This window comes from Neopelma chrysocephalum, unplaced genomic scaffold (genome assembly GCF_003984885.1).
Source record: "Neopelma chrysocephalum unplaced genomic scaffold, ASM398488v2 Primary Assembly neopelma1_99, whole genome shotgun sequence".
NCBI lineage: Eukaryota > Metazoa > Chordata > Aves > Passeriformes > Pipridae > Neopelma > Neopelma chrysocephalum.
This window is the reverse complement of record NW_020897762.1, coordinates 1,376,298-1,396,328: the sequence shown is the minus strand read 5'-3', so window position 1 is coordinate 1,396,328 and position 20,031 is coordinate 1,376,298. Positions and strand designations below refer to the sequence as shown.

Here is a 20,031-nt window from a genome sequence, read left to right as displayed (position 1 = left end):
ATAAGCTTATATTTTGGTCAGGTAGCTTGGCTAGAGGAAAAAACATTATTGCATTATGGAATGTGTCTGGGAAGTGTTTTAGATGCTAAGTGTGACTCAAAAAAGAATAGTAAATGTGGTGGGTTGTACTACTTTTTTTTTCCCTTGGGATTTTTAGACATCTCGCATGGTATTTGCAGTTGCTGCGTTGGAAGCAAAGTGGAGAAGAGCAGCAGGTGGAAGGGAGCTGTCTACTTTGACCTTCTTTTTACAAAGACACTGGTGAGATTAAAGCCTTAACTAGCAAGTGAATTATTTGATGTTTAGTCCTGGATGCAGGATTGCAGTCATAAGCCCACATTGAGCATACAAGGCAGCTCAGGGCTTTGTCCCTCATTGGTGTTGCTGGAAGTGATGTGGCTCATGTTGGAAAGAGCTGGATGGTGTCAGCCACATTTGTACATGCTGGGGGAAAGCGCTTCTATCAGCCTTAAAAGTCACCACTTAGACACACAAATGCTTTGTAAGTTGGGCTGTAGGTAAAACTGGCATTCAGTGATGGCAAAGGTAATCCTTCAGTCATTTCTTGTTTAGGAAAATGCTCAGTGTCCTCCAGAATAGCAATTATACACACAGACACACACACACACTTTTTAAAATACTTTTATATATATACGCACACCCACAAGCTATAATTTTTAAAGGGTTTTCTTTTCCTTCCAATAAAAACAGAACGTGCTTTTCAGCACTACCGTTACTCCCCAAGTTCATTCTGGGTTTTTTTTTTTTTTTTTTTTTTTTTTTTTTACTCAGGGTGGGGCGGGCAGACAACCTGGAGCAGCCCTGGAACATGCTGGCTGGCTGCCATGCAGCTGGGTAATCCCTTCAGATACTTTCTTCCCAAGCTTTTAAGGCTGTTGAAGAGAAATCTGTAGGGTTAAGGTAGCAAAGTATTCCATTTAAGAGCATAATTAAGAATAGTTTGCATGAAATGCATAACACGTAGGCCATAAACCTGACAGTTAGAGTAGTCTTAAAAGTTTTAAGAAGCCAATAAAACAAGGGGAACTAAGGCTACTGTGGGGTTTTTCTTTAATTGTTTCATTTTTAGCTGTTGGTATCTCATTAATTGTAACAGACCAAATATTTTCACGTACCTCATTAACCATTTTTCCTGAAAGAGTCAAATTGCAGGTGCCATGATAAAAATGCAGGTGTTTCACTGCCTCAGTGCATCACGGTTTCAGCAGTGACATGCACGTGGGATTTGCAGATTGCTCCTTTGCTCCTCAGGATCTTGAATGCCTGGAACCAGCGAGAGCCTTGATGCAGTCGCGTAAAATTAAATAGCAAAGAAAATAAACAGCTTTTACACTAAGGAAGCAAGGTCCTTATATGGACCTGAAATATTTGAGTACCTCCCAAGTATTTATCAACACTGGCAAGAGGGAAAGAAGCATTGCCTATTCTAGGCTTGTGGATGGAAGCAGCAGGCAGGATTTAGACAGAAGACTGAAGGAAGCTGTGCGTAGCCTTGAAAATTCAACGTGCAGCTTCTGAGTCCTAATCCAGTGATTAAACCAAGATGTCAAGCCCTAGGAACCCTTAACCACCTCCTTTCCTTCAGTCTTTTCTTCCTTTTTCCCCGAGTCCCTGGGCATAGATTGCACTCTGGGAAGCATGTGCCTGTGGCTGGAGCACAGTGGGAGTGGGGATGGGGCTCTGCAGGGAGCCCAGCGTCACTGATGACTTTTGATCCTGCAGGAAAGCGTGCCAAGGGATTACGTTAATGGAGCCAGAGCTCTGCTTGCCCTGCCAAAGGTGAACCCTTCTGCTGGACAAGGCTCTAATAGGGGAACAGAGGGCATCTTGCCATGGTAGGGGGATGGAAACTAGGTTTTCTGGCTTGATATATTTAAGGAGGTAGCTCTTCAGGATGGGAAGAATGCAGTTTATATGGTATTCTCTTGGCATGTGGTGGCAGAGTTTGTAAGAGCTACAGGTCACAGTATCGGTGTGGATATGAAGATGAAAACCATATGGCTTTGTGCTTCACCAGGTCATCATTATAATGGGCAGGGATAGTAGTCAGGGCACCTAAATTTAATGTGTAGGCATCCACTAGTATTCAAACATAGCTACAAACTTAGAGAATTCACTGAGAGCTGATGGAAACACCAATAATTGGTAGGAATCACAAAGTACTGAGTAGCTGCTACTTGGTTAATTTTCCTTTAAGTGGACTGCTTTTGCAGCAGAGTGACTGAAGGCAGACATTACTTTTGGGACAGCCCAAGGCTCCAACTGCTGCCATAAAAGTGAATGGTAAATCCTGCAGGAAGCTATAATGCCGGTGGCAATTTTCAAGTGTGGAAGTAGAAGCAGCAGTTTGTGTGTGGATGACTTTTGCGGGAGGATGGGAGAGAAGGTCGTATTGAGCGGCTCCGACTTCAGAAGAGAGCTAAAAATAAGTCTAGAAAGGATCCTTGGGGAACTGTAGAACGATATAGAAATGTATAGTTGGCTTGCTTTTTTTCTTCATCTGCTAATTGCTAATCCTTGTAGACCATATGGGAAAGGTACAGAGAAGAAAACAAAAACTGTCTTGTGTGAAAGCAGCTCAGTTTTTTGCACAGTAGGAAATTAGCTGCGGTATTTTGCTTAATTCTGAGTATCAGGAAGTCAAAGATTAAAGTTGCTATTGTAAAATCTAGAAATGGGTTTTCATTAAAAAATAAAAAGGTAACTGGGTCTCTTTATAGACACACTTGCCTTGTTTTCTGTACCAGGATGCTGCTTTAAGGACTCGAGCAAAAATATTCTTAAGAACAAAGTTTCTGCGAATGCCTTGTGTGTGTCAGCTGTGGTACCCCATGGGCCATGTATCTGAGTGTGCTGAAAAGCTTTTTATCAGCCAGTGCAAAGTCCTCCAAGCAACAGGGTATGAACTTCAAGCATCTGTGCACTGCCCTCGTTGTGTAGGTGCAGTGAGAAAGTTGGCATATCCATAAAATAAAGGCGGTGAAGGGAAAATTGCAGCGTGTGCTTGATGAGATCTCTCTGGCTGCAGAAGGGATGGGCTGGTCCAGAAGATGCTCCCTGCTTCCCTTGGTTTGTCCTCAAAACTGCCTTCAGGTAGGATCCATGAGGCTGCTTGCTTAGATGTTAGGTCTGGTCGTGTTAGAGAAAGGGAAGCTCAGACTTGAAGTATTAGCACCTGAATTACAAAAGTGTTGCAGAAATTATGTCGGAAAACAAGAGGCGATTCTACCTGGTGCAGGATGAAGAAAGCTACTGCTGCTTGTAATGTTGTACAGGATACTGGTTCTGTTGTCATGTTATACAGGATGCTGGGAAAATGTCTGGATACAGAGCTTCCCTCAGAGACAAATTTCTTTCCCTAAAGGATGGTGCCTGTCATTTTGAAGGGCTGCCTCTTGGAGCCCTCTTGGAGCAAGTTGATCTTCCTCCTCCTGGTGATCTTACCTGGTGGCCTGGAGATGGACAATTCCTGGGCAGTTTTCTTTGTGCGTCCTTTTTTTTGATGTTCTCAGGTTTGAGTGCCCTGCAGCACTTTTGTGGGCACCAGCGGGTGCCTCGGCAGCTCTGCAGCCAGCAGTGCCTTGGTTGTGCCTGGCTGGCACCCAGCCACACTGTGGTGACCTCCCTGCGAGGGCATCACAGCTGCCAGTGCTGTCCTGAGCATCACTGTGTTAATCCATGTCCAACATGTGATGGGCTGCACTGATTCAGTGGCAGCATCAAGGACCGAAAATCTAATTTGAGTGTTGCCCAGCAGTTCTGTGCTGGGGACAACCCATTTTAGCTTGAGGTCTCTTGTGTATTCTGTGCAAGGTGCTTTCTTTTTCTTTTGCTTGCGTTCTGTGGTGACCTTTCTGCTTCTGAGTGACCCTGGTCATGTCCCCAGCAGATGATGGAGTGACTGCTCTGTGGAAAGGATGGAGCAGGAGGCCTGGGGGAGCAGAACCACCTGCTGTGGGGGCTCTTTTGAGGTCTTGCGGTGGGCATCTGGATTATCCCCAAATCTTAGGTGCTTCCAGAATAGTTTCTTGTGAGGTTGTGATGCTCTGCCCTTTAAAGCTCCTTGAAATGCTGGTGAAACTGTTTTAGGGACATGGTGTAGTCCTAATGACCTGAGCTGAGATGATTCCCAAGGCTGTCCCAGATGCGAAGGAATTTGAGTGTCGTCTTCCAAAACCCACTTCAAGAATTTGATCACAAAAAATTTGAAACACTTTGTTCATGGGTTATTTGAGCTCCACGTGTCCTTCCAGCGCTTTGGAGACCTGATGCCCCAATGCATACCCTGTAGAAGGTGGCCTTGGGGTGCTGCCTTGTTCACCCCACTCTCTTGGTCCCTGTCCCCAGCTGCATGAGGGAAAGAACGTCAGGAACCACGGGTTGTTGCATCTGTATGTTAATATCTGGAAACCCAATGGGTTCTTCCCTTGCTGTTTGATGGGTCTCTTTCCTATGGTGGCTTGAGTGGTCCAGGCCATCCATCACGGAGGTGAACTTCCATCCTGGGCAGGAACTCTCTGTTGGGGTCAGCCCAGCGCCATCTAAATGCCGCCCTCGAGAAAAACACTGCGATGAGACTGTGTGATGCTCACAAAAGGTTCTGTTTTTGTTTTGTTACCATTGCAGTGACAGCTATATTGTGCGAGTCAAAGCTGTGGTTATGACCCGAGATGACTCCAGTGGGGGATGGTTGCCGCAAGAAGGAGGCGGTCTCAGTAGAGTTGGCGTCTGCAAGGTCACGTACCCGGAGGGCAATGGAAGAAGTGGATTTCTAATCCATGGTGAAAGGCAGAAAGACAAACTGGTAATAGACCCTAATTCAACTTTTGTCTGTTCTTATAATGAGAATTATCCCAAATCTATTGCTATTGTATTCTTGTGCAAGTTTTCTTTTGTTTGTTTGTTTTTTAAAAACATAAAAAACAGCCATGTGCAAATAATACCAGATTGGACAAAACAAACCCATCCTCATCTAGAATTGCCACCTTTTGCTATCTAGGCTGGCAAGCTGCCACCTGGAAGGAGCAGGTAAATTTTTGACATCCGTGCAAAGATCCCCTTTGAATGAAAGAGGGCCTGTGTCGTTTTGGGGGGAGTTTTTTCTTTTTTTTTCTAAGACCTAGCGGGGGTAAGTGAGAAGTGAATTGAAGTGTAAAGAACCCATGAAGCCAGTCACATTGCACTGAGTAATGCAGCGCAAGCCTTTTAAAAAGGGCCATGAATTATTTATGCTGCGTGCCGTTCAAGGTTTGAACAAGCTGAGTGAGAATATGAAGACAAGTTGTCTCTTATGAATTGACACACTCGGTTTCTCCTGGTAGCTGTTTATCTAAAAAGGAGCTCTCTTCTATCCCTGCACAAATCAAATTAATAAAGCCTTTTCCTGATTTCCAGGGGCAGTTTTAGATGTTGCAGTTTGTTATCTCGTTTTTATATGTTTGATTCTTCTGAAATAGACTCCTGTGAAGATATGGGCTAGCTTAAAAATAGCATTCCCTGCACAGGCTCCAAAACTGCATTATTTGAGTCAGAAATGATCTTGCTTTCAAAAAGACTGGTGTTTTAAAGCTGTTTCAGTTGTAGTTTGTCTTTTGCAATTCTGTTTTGCTTAGGATGCTTTTTTTGACATTATTTGGGAGTCATGCTTATGGTTTTGGGGTATGGAGTAAGACATGACAAACCATTCCTGTTCTCCCAGAGCATCACCCTAGAGATGGTTTTTGGCACAGCAAAGCTTGAGATGAGTGTCTGGCTGGGGGTGAACAATTTAAAAACAGTGAGGGGAATGTTGCAGCTCCTCCTAAATCTGCTGCTGGTGGTGGATAAAATTTCTGCTGAGCAAAATTATGGAGGGAAGAGGTTCTCCCTCCACCTGAGCCCCCAGTAGCTTAACCTGTGCCAATGCTGAGCCTGGGTCTAAAATAGGCTCCTGTGCTATGGAATGAGCGCCTACTCAAAGCACAAGCAAAAGATGAATGTGCAGTGGTTATGAGAACAATTACAGAGTCTGGTGTTTGTTAGTCATCATTTGGTAGGGAAGGATGTTCCCCTACGCGAGGCATGACTTGGCTTACTTTTGGGTCCGGCCTGAAACGGTGCCGGCTGTGTCCTTGGGGTGGGAAAAGTGACTTTGCTCCTCTTTTGGGGCTCATGCCCTCCCAGGTGGTGCTGGAGTGCTTTGTGAAGAAGGACCTGGTGTACACGAAGGCAAACCCCACCTTCCACCACTGGAAAGTTGACAACAGAAAGTTTGGGCTCACTTTTCAAAGCCCCGCCGACGCTCGAGCTTTCGACAGAGGAGTGAGGAAAGCCATCGAGGACCTCATTGAAGGTAGCGTGGAGGTGGACGCTTCCAGCCTTGGAAGAGCGGGGAAGGGGTTTGAGTCAGGGAGCTGGGAAGAGGGATGGATTTAAAATCAGCTTTTAAGAACTGAGTTTTCTCTTCCCTTAAGAAGATAAGGTGTTTCAGTCCAAGTATTTTTCAATGCTGTCTGTCCACACTTCTCACCCTTAATTATCATCAAGTTTGTTGTTATTGCTTTCTTTGATAGGCTTGGGTTTCACACTAGTGATGGCAACTCAAACAGCTCAGGCTCTTCTTTATGTGCAGTCAAATCTCGTCTTGCTGAAGTCTTTGTTAAATCATAGGATTAATTCTTGCCTGGAGTTGAATAAAACTTTGGTTTGTTTTTGGTTTTATTTTGAAGTAATTAGTTTTGTCTGCATCCTCTTAGTTGAATGGTAGTTCTTGAAGACTTTGTTGTGTTTTGGGGTGTTGTTTTTTTAATTCTGCAAAAAATGCGTTTGAATTGCCCATGCTTTGAAGTTGTCATAAATTTTTTCCTTTTCCCATTTCATTGCAATCAGGCAATCATAATACAGCTATGATTCTATTGTACTGTATTTTAATGACATTCGATTCTTCATGGGGGTTTTTTCTTGATTTTTTTTTTTAACCATGCCACTTTACGTAGGGACTTAGTGGTTCAAAACCTTTTGCCTTCTCACTCTGTGTGACTGGGACATTTTTATGTACATATGGTATCATTTTTTGAGGATACTCTCTCAAATATATGTCCAGATGTGTATTATTTTTGAGGACACCAGCTCCATAAGACAGCTTAATGTTCTAGATACCCTGTCCTTGCTTTAACATGAAAATGGTAGATACTGGGAGACAATTATTCCTCCAGTGCTCCTTGCTGGCAAATACCTCATCAGTTAGAGGAAGGATGTTCTCAAATAGTTACTCATTTGCTTTTTTCTGTGCAATTAACGTGAAGAAGCTACAGCCAGACTTTCTGCTTTCTTCTTCTTGCTAAAACTGTGAAGCATTTTGAGTCATAAAAGTGATGTTTTATGTAAGTGGTACGGGACTGTGCAAAGTTTCAAGGAGGTGATAACTCATCTGTATTGAGTGGTCTTTTGGAGATGCCAATACTTGGCAACTCCTGTTTTGCTCTTTTTGATCCATTTTACAGTGGAGGTATTTAAAATCAAGTTCTGCTGCATCTCAGATACTTCAAAATCAGCAAATCTATATTTATCCCATTAACAGTACAGGCTGATCCTCATGAATGTGTTCTTCCTTAACTTCCAAATAAGGCTTTCTGAATGAACAACAATAACTGGCTCATGCACACACAGCGTTGGGCAGCCGACTTCATTTGTCATTCATTTTTTGTTCACATACTTTATCGAATTTAGCAGGTAATATTAAGCACAGCTGACTGTGCATTCAGAACTTCATGAAATCACTGCTTTATTGTTAATATTTAACCTGCAGTTCGTTCCCTGTAGCATCAGAAGTTTGGTGCACAAGTATAGGAATCCTATGCAGCTCCATAGAGCATTGGGATATTTTAATTTTAAAACTAATGTAGCAAATGGCACAAATGTTTCCACATTACTCAGTGTTTTAAGTGGGCTTTCGCACTTAGCTCTGCACATCTTCATGATGATGTAACTGAGAGCAGCCAAGGCTGGTGCTGATAGCATTATATAAAGCACGTTATTTTAACAAATTTCCAGAATGAAGGCGGTACAAACCGTTCAACTATTTTGGTCAGAGATGTGATGTGGCTGTAATTCAGTCTAACAGTGGGCTTACAGCAGAAAAATAGACCTTTGACTTGGGGTTTCTCCCCCAAGACCATCTTGCTGCACCCACCTTTCTTGGAGGCCTCATGGAGGGTGAAGCCAGACAGGAAGGGGGGCTGGTATAAGGAGAGGGGTCACCCCCTTTTAGCTACAGCATAAATGTACTGTCAAGTCCAACAATGATGTGTGCCACCCTCTGTGATGCCCTTCTGAGATGTGGGTGCTGACTGGGCTTTCCAGCGGCTCCGGAGGGGAATACCCACAGGGTGAGGAAAGACATTGGAAGAAGATTTTTTTAATATGCTCTCCCACTTTTCCAGAAGATTGCCATGTAACTAGTGAAAATGGCACCCCAATATTTTGCTCTTTTCTATGGTTTAACACATATCAGCTCCTTTCAAACACTTCGCTTACATGGGGCAGGGTGGTTTTCTGAGAAGCAGCTGATAACAGAGAAGACCTTTAGAGTATGTAACAACTTCCACATTTGGAAGGAGAAAAAAACTCAGTCCAACTCTTCATTTTCAAAGTCAGGTTTGGTTTTTTTTAAACAAAAGGCTATTTTGCCCCCAGATTTAGGGAATATGTGAAGAATAACTCATATATGGTTTCTTGACAGCTGCAGATATAGCCTCAAGCACTGATTAGTGCATAGCTTTACCATTCTACAGAAATTAAAGTCTTCTGTGATTGGAAATGGTAACTGCTATTTTTAACATTGTTAATTAGCATTGCCAGCCACACAGTTGCTTTTACAGACACTTTCAGATTTTACCTTTCCAAACCTAGCTTGGATTTTACCTTTCCAAAACCCAGAAGATGGGTTTTTCTTCCTTAGTTTGAGTCACTCTTTCATGTGTCTACAACACACAAACTTGTGAGAATCCAAGCGTTTACCAACCCTATTAAAAAAAACAAAAACAAAGGTTGCATGGAAATGTCATGTGTTTAAAAAGTTGGTTTTTTTTTTTCCTAGGATCTACAACTTCCTCGTCCACCCTTCACAACGAGGCTGAGGTCGGCGATGATGATGTCTTCACTGTAAGTACATGTCACCCGAGGTCATTCTCTTTCATGCTCAGGTTTACATGGTCAAGTTTGAAAGGGTTTTTTGTTTTTATGCCTCAGGGTTGGCTTTCAGCCACCATCGTGTTTGGCCATCGGGTGTGTTTTATTTGATGGAAGTATATCCTCTACAGAATGTTGGGTTTCTGTTGGCCTCCCACTGCCACGTGAAAAACGTGTCAGAGCAGATGATGTCAGGGGCTAGAAGTGAAGAAATAATCACCCTCAGATTTCCTGTGGCTTAGTCTGAGTGGTGCACACACACCTCTTAATACTTCTCTCTGTCCATGAGAAGCTTCCTACAAACTCAGAGAGGTGGCTGCTACTCAGGTACATACTCATGGAAATAAGATTTTGAATTACAGTTGTTAACAGAAGCCAACTTTAAAGGTGTTTCACCTGTACATAAAATGTAGAAATTTCAAACAAGTGGCTTTTTAGGTGGAGGAAGGCACAGTAATGTGCCATCTACCTAACCAGCAGTGACTTAAATAAGAGTGAGTTGTTTGCAGTTGATTTTTGGTATTGTCTGAAATGTATTTTGGAGCTTTGCTGAAACAGAAGTGGCTACACTTGTACACTTTAAAAGGAAAGTTAAAAAATAAAAAAACCTGTCAGTTGAAATTCTGGATCTGGTCAGGGCTGTTCCACAGGCTGAAAACGAGTTGCTCAGTGTATACTTTGTCTTACTGAATTTATTTGCTCACCTTAGATTGCAGCCCCCATGCACACATATATATGTGCATTAGTATATTATAAATGTCATTGTCCTGCGGGGCCTGAGTGCCAGGAGGGTGGAAAGTGGGACATCCTCGGTGCAGCAACAGTATCACAAAATTGTCTTTGTGATACTTCCCTGGATTGTTAAGGTGAATGAGGAAAAAAATGAGTACAAGCATCAAGCTGTTTGAAAACGGGTACCAGGTACCAGGAAGCACCCAAAGCCAAAAGGTGTTTTTGAGGGTGGTGTTTCACCAAGTGTGGGACCAGGTCAGGTTCCCTGCCGCGTTTTGACCTGATCCTCCCCGACGGCTGGCACGTTGTCCGCATCTGTCCTTTTGTCAAGGCTCAGGGAGACAAACAACAGCAGGCAGGGTTAAAAGGTGACTTCCTGCACTCTGCAGCAAAACTGTCATTAGCAGCTGCTTCCCAACTACCTGCCAGAAGTGATTTATAGGCGCTGGGATGGGACAGACCGGCGGGGGGAGGCACCAGTGGAGCCAGAGCCGTTTACCGATATGTGCTGTTTTGCTCCCAAATTCACCGGACGAGCTGTGCTCTGCTGGGGATGGACAGTCACTCTTGTATGTGTGTGGCTCCTCTGTGCTCATCAGAAAGGGGATGACTGTCAAAATGTGCCTTGGGTGGGTGTGTGCCAGCTCTCACTGGGTTACACATGGGAATACTCAGTGTTTAAGCAGTGAAAAGTAGCCTGTGGAAATAAGAAGGGATATTTTTTACTAAAATCCTACTGGCTGATGTTTGGGGACCTGGGAGTGCTCCTGAATTTCTCCACACACTCAATCTTGAGGCTGAGTGTTGATTATTAAACTCGTAGGATGCTTTTTACCAGGAGGAAGAACTTGTTGCCTTTAAGTAGGTGTTGTTTTGCATTGGAAAAGTTGGATGAATGGTGCTCCAGCTGCATCAAAATCACTCAAACTCCTGCGATCGAAGTGAAGGGCCAAAACTCTGAGAGATTTTTCCCACTGTCTTGACCCCAGGGAGGTGACAGGTAACTCCCTGCCGTGCAGATATTTATGGGTAGGATTCCTGATGGAGAAGGAGCAAGAAGATCCTCGATAGCATTAGCAAGCAGGGAAACCTCAGCGGCAGTCAGCATTTTTTTGGGATCTGGGGGATGAGTTGTGCCCTGCATGGCAGCACTCTCTCTGTGTTTTTGTGATCTCCAGAGAACAAGAGGGACTTCACTGGTGGTGCTTCCTCTCATGGTGCTGTTAAGTCAAGCTGTTGCATCAGGGCAGGTGTGTTGTTATACTCTGAAAATAAGGCTTTAGGGGCATCTTCTTCCCTAACATTTCTTCTTTGTTTTCCTGAGATGAAGTCTTTCCTTTTCCTACAGCTCTTCAAAGCTCTCAACTCCTATTTATCTGGTAGATTATGGTGGAGTATGAAGTCTGCATAAGCCAGAAATAACATACTGAAGCATGGAGCAGTTTAAAACTGGAAGAAATTGATAGGGCTGTGAAATGTTTTATTTTTACCCTTCTGTTTCATTCTTTCTTTGCACATATTTTTGACTAGTGTATCATAGTCCATTTGGTCATCCTTCCACGCAAAACTTCCCTGCAACTTTCTGTAAACTCTTTCCCAGCCACAGCAGTGGATTTTTTGGGTTTGGGGTTTTTTTTCCCCCCCTGTGTTTTAAAGAGAAAGTACATTTGTTCTTTTTTATTTCCTAGGGTAGTTATTAAAATCTTCACAGTCCTCCCCCTCTCCCACTCATGCATGAATAAACTTCACTGCGTGCGGCAGAATTTTCAAAAGCATCTGCATGATTGAGTCATTTAATCAGTCATTTACCCATCTCTGAAAATCCCAGCCGTTGCTGCTGCACTGCTGCCTCAAGTATTTGGCCCGAGGTCCTGCTCTCCTTGAAGATGTTTCAATCTGTTCAAGCACAGCAGTCCAAAACCTCACGTTTCCTAGGCTGCTTTGTGACCAGCCACCCTGACTTCATCGTGCACCAGTGTTTGCACCAACCAGTTTTAAAACAACCACCCTCGTTACATAGAAGCCGTGACTCCAACGTGGCTGTTGGATATTGACTGACCTTATAATGTCAATCAATTGGCTTTTAAAATGTCCCTGATCCTGTTAGCTCCAGTCCTGCTCCGTGGGATGTGCGTATTTTTGTGTGTGCAACTTGTGCATCATCCACTTCGTTTATTCATCATGCAGCCCTTCCAGGCATCCAGCAGGGTACTTCCATGGGAAAGAGAAGTTTTGCCCTAGAGGTAGAGCTCCCCTTCAGGCTATGCTCTTGTGTGGCTTAGTGGAAAATCATTTTCTCATACCAGAAGGTGGATTTATTTTTTTGTTTCTGAGGGGGTGAATTATCTACGGTTGTGGCAGTGTGAACATTTGCTTGGTGTCAGGAGCCTTATCTCCTCCCATCGCAGTAACTTGCAGTGCCAGGATGATAACTTGGGCAGCAGTACCCTGCCCCATCCCTGTGGTATATGCTCCCCATCCATCTTCCTGAAGCATGGATTACATCTTTAAAAACAGGACTTTGCCAACTAATGCTTTTCCTGTGGCTTAGACCTACAGCAGATCCCTGTTCTGAAGCTTGTACCTGATAGGGCAGAAAACAAAAGTATATAGAAGTAAATGTCACTGACTCGAGTTGAAAAATGCTTATTTCTTAAATGAAATCTCCATTTAGAAGTTTTAACAATATGTAGTTGTGTTTCTTTAATTTCAGATCCTCAGAAGAGCCCATAAATGTTTTCCATATGTTAGCAAATAAATTTCTCCTGTCTTGTACATTATAAATCGTCCTCTCAAGAGATGCAATCTGAGTAAGACTGGCCATCCGTTCTGTCTCCACTGGGGAAAACGCTGTCATTGCAACGGGCTGAGATTGCTCTGTTTGTCTTCATCCAGCCAGCCTGCATCTTCAGCCTTCTTTAATTAACATTCATTTCAGAAGTAACATTTAATGCAGGCTGAATATGTTCTATAGTTCCTCAGCCACGGAATTTGTCATATAATTGGGTTCTTGTGTAAAATTTTTTCCTTAATCTACACTTTTACTTTCAATTACGGATAATAATCCCACATGACCACAAAGTGAAAAATGTGAATTGAGTCCAAGGAAAAAAGGTCAATGTCTTCCAGAGTCTTCAGAGTGCCTGAAATGGTCTCTTTTAGCATCCCATCTGAAAAAGCAGAGGTGTTTGTTCTGAAACCTTATGACCAGTTCAGCTCAAACACCACTCATGTGTTTTTCAGATAAATCTGCAGCCTTGTGCCTGCTTTAGTGCTAAAGAAAAGACACCCACTGGCAGGAGGAGCAGCAGCTCCCATGTTTGTTCTGGTTTGTGACTTTAAAAAAATTATTGCAGTCTCCTTCTGGGTTAGGGGGAATGTAAGAGAGAAAACAACAAAACTCAGCCTTACTAAGTTTGACATGCACTGTACAATCACAGCTGTTTCATGTAATCAATAATGTTTTTAAAAACCTAGTTTTTGTTCAAAGTGAGACCTGCAGAATTTTGGAAGTAGAGCAGGCATGATCTAGAGGCCCATGGCCGAGCCACAGAGTTGTGTTTCGAGGCGCCTACATTTGATTCATTGCTTCCCTTGTTGACTCCTGGCTAAAAACTTGCTTACCTTGGTTCCCCAACTACAAGACAGGGAAAACATTCTCCTGCTTCACTGAGGTGGTATGGACAGATCGTGCTGCCACTGCTTTTATTCTCAGACTTCCAGCAGGAGTCTTCAGACTCGTGTTTTCACCACCAAATTGTGTTTTTGGAGTGATCCTGTGCCCTTTGTGCCTTTTGAACGTGGACTTCTGTGCTTGGGGATGTTTCAGTTAGGAAGTTTGTTACGTGGCATGGACGGTGCTGGTAGGCACTTTAGAGACAGGCACAATTACTCATTCCCCACCAGAGTGGTGCACATTGGGGCAGATGTTGCCATTACAGTCCTCCTTGCATCTCTTCTGCTTTCCTAAATAAAAAAACAGATTTCTCCCTGCTGCCTTTCCATGAAACCTTTTGTCTACTTTCATCTCCTATGTGGGCCTCAAGCGTGTTACAGCCTCACTATTAAAATTTATAAGATTTATGTTAGTTAGATTAGATAAACACTAAATGTAATTTTTTTCTTGCTGGCTTGGACATTTCACATTCAGATGGTTCTTTTAAAGAACCACTGTAGCTTTTTTTCTGTAAAGTAGACATGCAGAAACCCGGTCCAAATACTTTGGAATATATTTGTAAGTTCTGCGGGATGCTGGAGCATCTCATCCCACCCCTCTGTGGAAAAAGATGTTTCTGAGAGTAGAGAAGCACTGATGTGTTTCTGTCAGAAATTGTGCTCAGGGATTGAGGCCACAAGAGCCTGCGATTTCCTTTTTCTTGAGGCTGTGCTGAAGTAGCAGACAGGGAAAATGCTTTTTGGAGGAGCAGAGCTCTCTGTGGGGATGATGGGGCTGTCACCTTCAGCAAATCCACCTTGTTTGCTCTGTGAGGCTGAGCAAAGTGACGAGGGGATTGTCACAGTGACAGGACTCGATGGCCTCACTTCTGTTCTTCTTCCTGCCCAGCAGCCAGCTGTGCTATGCCTGGACAGCCAGAGGGTTCATTGCTGCTAGCCACATCCTCTGATGTCTGGATTTTGGGCTCACATTGTAAACCACAGCTATTCTAATTCAGATTTTAAAAGGAAAAAAGAAAAAAACAGACTTGCTAAGGAGAGAGAAGTTCACACACAGAAACCAGGAGGCTCAAACCCCTCCCTCAAAAAAAAAAAAAAAAAAACAACAAAAAAACAGAAGCCGTAGCTGGCTTTGACCAATGAACTCTTTTATAGCTGAGTCTCTCACGGTGCTCTGGGCATCCTTGCCTGGCACCCGAGCAGTCAGTGCAGCACCAGCTCAGTGGGCGCTCGTCGTGTCTGAACACGGCTTTCACTCCTCACACTTCAGCACTGGGAGCTCTACCTTGGTCTCTTCCAGCAGACTGACTACCAAAGTAGTCCTGGAGGCTGAAGTCATTGGTTTATCTGTACTTTAATTGTTTTTTTTTTCCTTCTTCCCATTAATCCCAGGGTGTATCGGCTTTTCAGTGGAATTCTTCCTGCTTGTGTGCCGGGGGTCAGAAGGCAGGAGAGATGCCACTAAAACAGTGAAAAGGTCCTGAATACCCAGCTGTTTTAAGGCTAGCTGCTTTTTATCCCTTCCTTTGTTGTTTGTTTGGGGGTTTTTTGATGCCTTCAGGTTAACTTTGCCCACACAGATTCATGACACTCAATGGCAATGGATACTGATGTTCAAAGAGATTTTTCAGTAGGGAAGGTCAAGTGGAAAGTTTTTTCTCTGGCTGTCAGGTTTATTTTCTAGTGTTGTGTTTCTCCCTTTCTTTCAGGACCTCCTGTTTCTTTCCAGTGATGCTAGAAATTAACCCTTTTTTTTTGTCTTTTTATCAATACAAGCAAGGTTTACTCACTGATAATTTAATACTATTGCCACTGAAACAGAGGTATCATCAGGGATGGCAGCTTCTCTTTTACTTAAGTCCTTCAAAACTGTGGAGGCAATTACTATCTACTTCAGCCTATAGATTGTCCTTGCTTTCTCATAGCCTGTCATCTGGACAGAAGGAAATATGAAAATTACTGTGGCGTTGGAGGTACACAGAACATAAAATCGATTTATTCTTGTGTATATAACAGATTCATGAGATGTAGTGAGGAGCTCAGGGGAACTGGTAGGAGAGAGATTTATGGGGTAAATTTGAAGCTTTATTTGCTTCCTTTAAAAGAAAGGAGGGGGAGTAGGGGTCTTGCAAAATTTATGTATTGCTTTATAGTATTTATCACGTTGGTTTTCTTGCTTTTGTGTCACTCTCTGATACGCAAAGCATGCTTTTCTTGCTGGAGATCAGGAATAGGCAGTTCGACACAATTCCCAAATGCATTGAACTTCAGTTACTTTGGCACTGTTTCACTCTTAAGTGAATTAAGAATAAGAAGAACAAAATATTAAGCAGAAAATATCTGTATTGCTATCAGGTATTCTAAGTCTTGCTGTCGTGTGATTTTTATGTAGCTAATTATAGCTGCAACTGGGATGTGTTGAGCTACCTTGCTGAGGGTAAGCAATTTCTCTTGTCACAATATTTCCTCTCAAGACCATGTTTGTAGTGTGTTTTCTGGCTCTGGACCATTCCCACATGCAAACACAGTTGGTTGTGCACTGGGATTGGGATATATCCTGCAGGAAATGGAAATTTGATCTTCTGCTGTGGTGGAAGTTTCCTTATAGCTGCATCTTGCCAGAGCTTGTGTTGTAATTTGTGCACCAGTTAGGTGTTGGTTTTGTTCAGTTTGCCCCAGCAGTTCAAAGGATATCTGTCCTTCTTTCCTTCTTTCCCCCTCCCTTCCTTCTCTTTTTAACACCCAGCTTGCCCTTTCCCTTTACTTAGATGATGATATGATGGCATGCTTTAGCACGCCAGCTCTTTACATTTTATACTCTATTAATTATCTTTGTTACGTATAACCGAACTTGCACTCAAATATTTAAGTAACCTTCAGGTTACTGAAACCCTTGTTTTCTTGCAGTATGAGGCTTTAGGATGAGAAGGGTCACCAGCAAACCTGCCTGTAAGATTTCCTCATCCAAAGGTGGCTTGACTGGTGCCTCTTTCTGTTCGTAGTTTCTGGCTGGTGAGTTTGTGATCAGAGTGTGTTGTAGCACCATTTCACACTTGCAATCAACCAGCTGCATGTTTGTCTCCTGAAAAAATAAATTGGCTGTGTAGTAATGTACTTAAACTATGTGATGAGTTAAAGTGTGAAGCTGTTTATGAGCGTGTTCCCTTTTAATTCATCTGGAGCTAAATGCTTTAGTGTATTTGTGTGCTTAAGGCACAAATGTGTCAGAAACAAAATACAGCCAAATGAAATTGCCATTTCTTAACATACAGGGTAGAACAGGGTGGGAAAGGATTTTTTTTGTTATTTTTTTTTATCTTTGCTGTTGTTCAGCCATGGTTCCCAGGGCATTTCTTCAGCATTATGTAAGGGGGGGACCTGATTTGAGTCAAGAAGCCTGTGAAAAGCAAGTTATTTTCCAGCCAGCTCAGTTCCCCCACCTTGCTTTCGCAGCACAGCCATGCCAAGAGTGGAGCTGGTGTGGGGGAGCAGGATTTGGGGTGGCAGGAGATATTTTAGCACCTATGTGAAACCACAGCTGAGGGATTCAACTTGACTGGTCCATCTTTAGCATCACCAGAGCAGAGAGGGGGCTCCTCCATCCCCCTTTTCCTAGCACGGCTGCCCCAGTGCTGAGCCAGCCTGGGGAAGTGAACCAAAAACCAGCCCTATAAAAGAAAGCGAATACTTTTCCGGTGGTTTGGCTCCTGGAGCCAGCTCGCTGTAGGGCTGGAAAAGCAGAAGTGCTGGCTCAAGGGAAACTGTAAGAGTCGAGGGACTGAGCGGGCGGCAAAAAACCTCTTCTACCCCACTCATATTCATCGTGACACCTGAAATTCATCATGTACCCCCTGGCCCCGGATACATCACCTTCTGCAAGACCCGGTGGTACAAGTAAGATGGTTCTTGCACTCTTGTCTGAGTCTGGCTTCGGATTTAAGGCATTTTCTTCCTTCATGTTGCTACTGTGAAATTCATCCTTCGATCGAGACAAGAAGGAGATGACAGAATAGCTGAGGTGGTGTCAGTGTGGGTGTGTTGTGGCCAAATGTGGCTTTTACCTTGAAAATACGTGGTGTGACTATAGTTTTCCATTAGATTCCTTCTTTGATCTGGGCTATGCAGTCAGCCTTTGAAGTTTACAATCCTTTCTTTCAGCTGTGGGATGCTTGACAGAAAGACAGAAAATGACCTTTTCCATTATTTTAATATTCAACCTGAGGAAGTGGCTTTCAGCAAACAGCTGGCTGCTGTGTTGGAACAAACCTCTTTGTCCCAGGGCGCTCTGAGGAGGAGGCACCAGCTGGATTTGGGGTGTCTTTCCTGGCCCCAGGCACTGGCTCTGAAGGTGACAAGCAGAGTGGACCCAGCACAGGGTGTAAACACTGTTGGAAGGAGACAGCCTTGGCCGGGGGGCAGAGCTGTGACTGACAACTTCCTGTGCTGCAGCAGAAGGGATTAGGGAATGGCTGCCTGGCACATAACCCGGTGGGACCGGAGAGATGCAGGTCTGGAGCAAGTGGGCAAAGCTGTGCTCAACCCCAGCCTGTGCCCAATTTAGAGGGGGTTGCTGAGCTGGAGCATCCGTCTTGGCAGTGATATGGAGGGAGCCGAGCTGGAACTGTGGAGCAAATGACTGTATTGCTCTTCTCTTCTCTTCCTGTAATTTCCACATGCTGTTTAAACACTGGCAAATCTGATTTGAATCTGTTGTCTCGTGTAACAGGTAGAAAAGGGAAAAAAAAAAACAAAACAACAAAACAAAACACAGAGAGTTGAGACTTCCTGGAGTGTGCACCTGAATTTTGCTCGTCTGACCGGAATTTGGTTGCATCCTTTAAAATTTTTTTTTCGTTTGTTTGCAGTTTCTTTTTTTTTGTAGAATTTGGAAAGGAAAACAAGGACTTTGGTAAAGCTTAACAATGAAACGTGCTTTTGCATGAGGCTTCAAGATTTTCCTTTAAATTGGCAGGCTTCCCCTTCCACCCCTTTAAAGAAAGGGAAAAAAAACCCGACAGCACAAAAAAACTCACAACCTTCTGACTGACAAAATACTGCAGGTTGGTGTCCCCTCTGTCCCAGGTATGTGTTTGGTAGTAACCGAAGATGTACAACAAAATACAAGAGTCTGGGGAACTCAAAACGGACCTTTGCCCAGTACAGAAATGCATTATAAAGAACTGCATCTAAATAGCCCTGTTTCCTTCCCTCACCTGCCTAATGTGTTTTGCCAAGGGTCTGCTTGCCCTGTATCTCGTAAATATTTTATGAAAATTAAATCAGAAGTCATTATAGGAAGCAGTTCATCTGTCTCTGGCTCTGTCTGCAAAAGGAGAAGGAAAGGCAGAAGTAAATAAGTACCATTACATTTTTAAGCAGAGCCTGACATATTTGCAGTGCATGTGAAGAGGGTATTTTAAAAGTTTGCATCAGCTGTTGGATTCTATTTTGGTGATAAATACCAGCTAAAATAACATCAATGCTCATAACTGTGTGAATAAATGACCCCTAACTGACTTCCTAAAATATCATATCAGTCTGCTGTGGGAAGTTTGCATTTAACTGAGATTTTTCCCCTCTGTTTGTAAGCTGACGTTATTATATAGGAGGAGCACTGCTGAATTTAGAGGCTGCAGTTTGGAATTTTTACATAGCAAAGACATTCATGACAGATTAGGTGCATCAGTTCTTTTAGCTTGGCTAATTTAATTTTCATTAGCATTTTTCTTTCCCTCCTAATATTATTTCCTTCCCCCTCCTTGAAAGTTTCTGTGTAGAAGAGCTGAGATTCAGTGGTGGATTCTGTGGAGCCATCTGTTCCCAGCTGGGCTCAGCAGCAGTGCAGGCTCCTGCCATCCCCTGTGTGTGTCCAGTGTTTAACACCCCCCTCTGAACTTTCCTCCTTTATTTCCTGGCATCGTTACCCATCTTGCAAAAGGCTTTTTGGCAGCGTTGAATGTGCTACATTCTCTGTTAGCACCTGAAAATTAGGAGCTCCCCCTCCAGCCTCCCCTACCTCTGCCCTCTGTGTCACCCGGAGACCCTCCTGTGCCACCACACGGATGGTCAGCTGAGGTCAGGGAGCTGATGCAGAAATGATTTTGGGCTGGATTTCTGTGGTCCTCCACCCACCTATGCCCACACAGCAGGTGATGGGACTCGTGGGAGGAAGAAGCAGTGACCATCGCCTCCCCACAGCAGTACAGACCTTGGTGGCCATTCTCGTGGCCTTAGGAGGAGGACGTGGTAACATGGCTAATATTACTTTTTAGAGGAGGGAGGCTTTGCTAATTCTCGTGGAACTGTACAAATACAAATACTGGATGCTGATCATCCCACCAATGCTGCAGTCTGCACCAAGATGTCACTTCCAAGGCATAAAGAGATTAACAGAGCCTTTCTGCGAAAAGGAAAAGCCTGCCTCTGCCCCTAGAT

At 43.6% G+C, this 20,031-nt stretch overlaps 1 protein-coding gene across 2 annotated transcripts in view; it reads left to right on the top strand.

Annotated features, from left to right (window-relative positions):
* SPRED2 (sprouty related EVH1 domain containing 2) overlaps positions 1-20,031 on the top strand; it is a 60,176-nt gene that overhangs the window by 28,643 nt on the left and 11,502 nt on the right. For both annotated transcript variants that reach the window (XM_027694952.1, XM_027694953.1), the window contains exons 2-4: positions 4,648-4,825; positions 6,184-6,352; positions 9,098-9,162. In XM_027694952.1, coding sequence (XP_027550753.1) covers positions 4,648-4,825; positions 6,184-6,352; positions 9,098-9,162 — 412 coding nt within the window. The remainder of the gene's footprint in view (positions 1-4,647; positions 4,826-6,183; positions 6,353-9,097; positions 9,163-20,031) is intronic.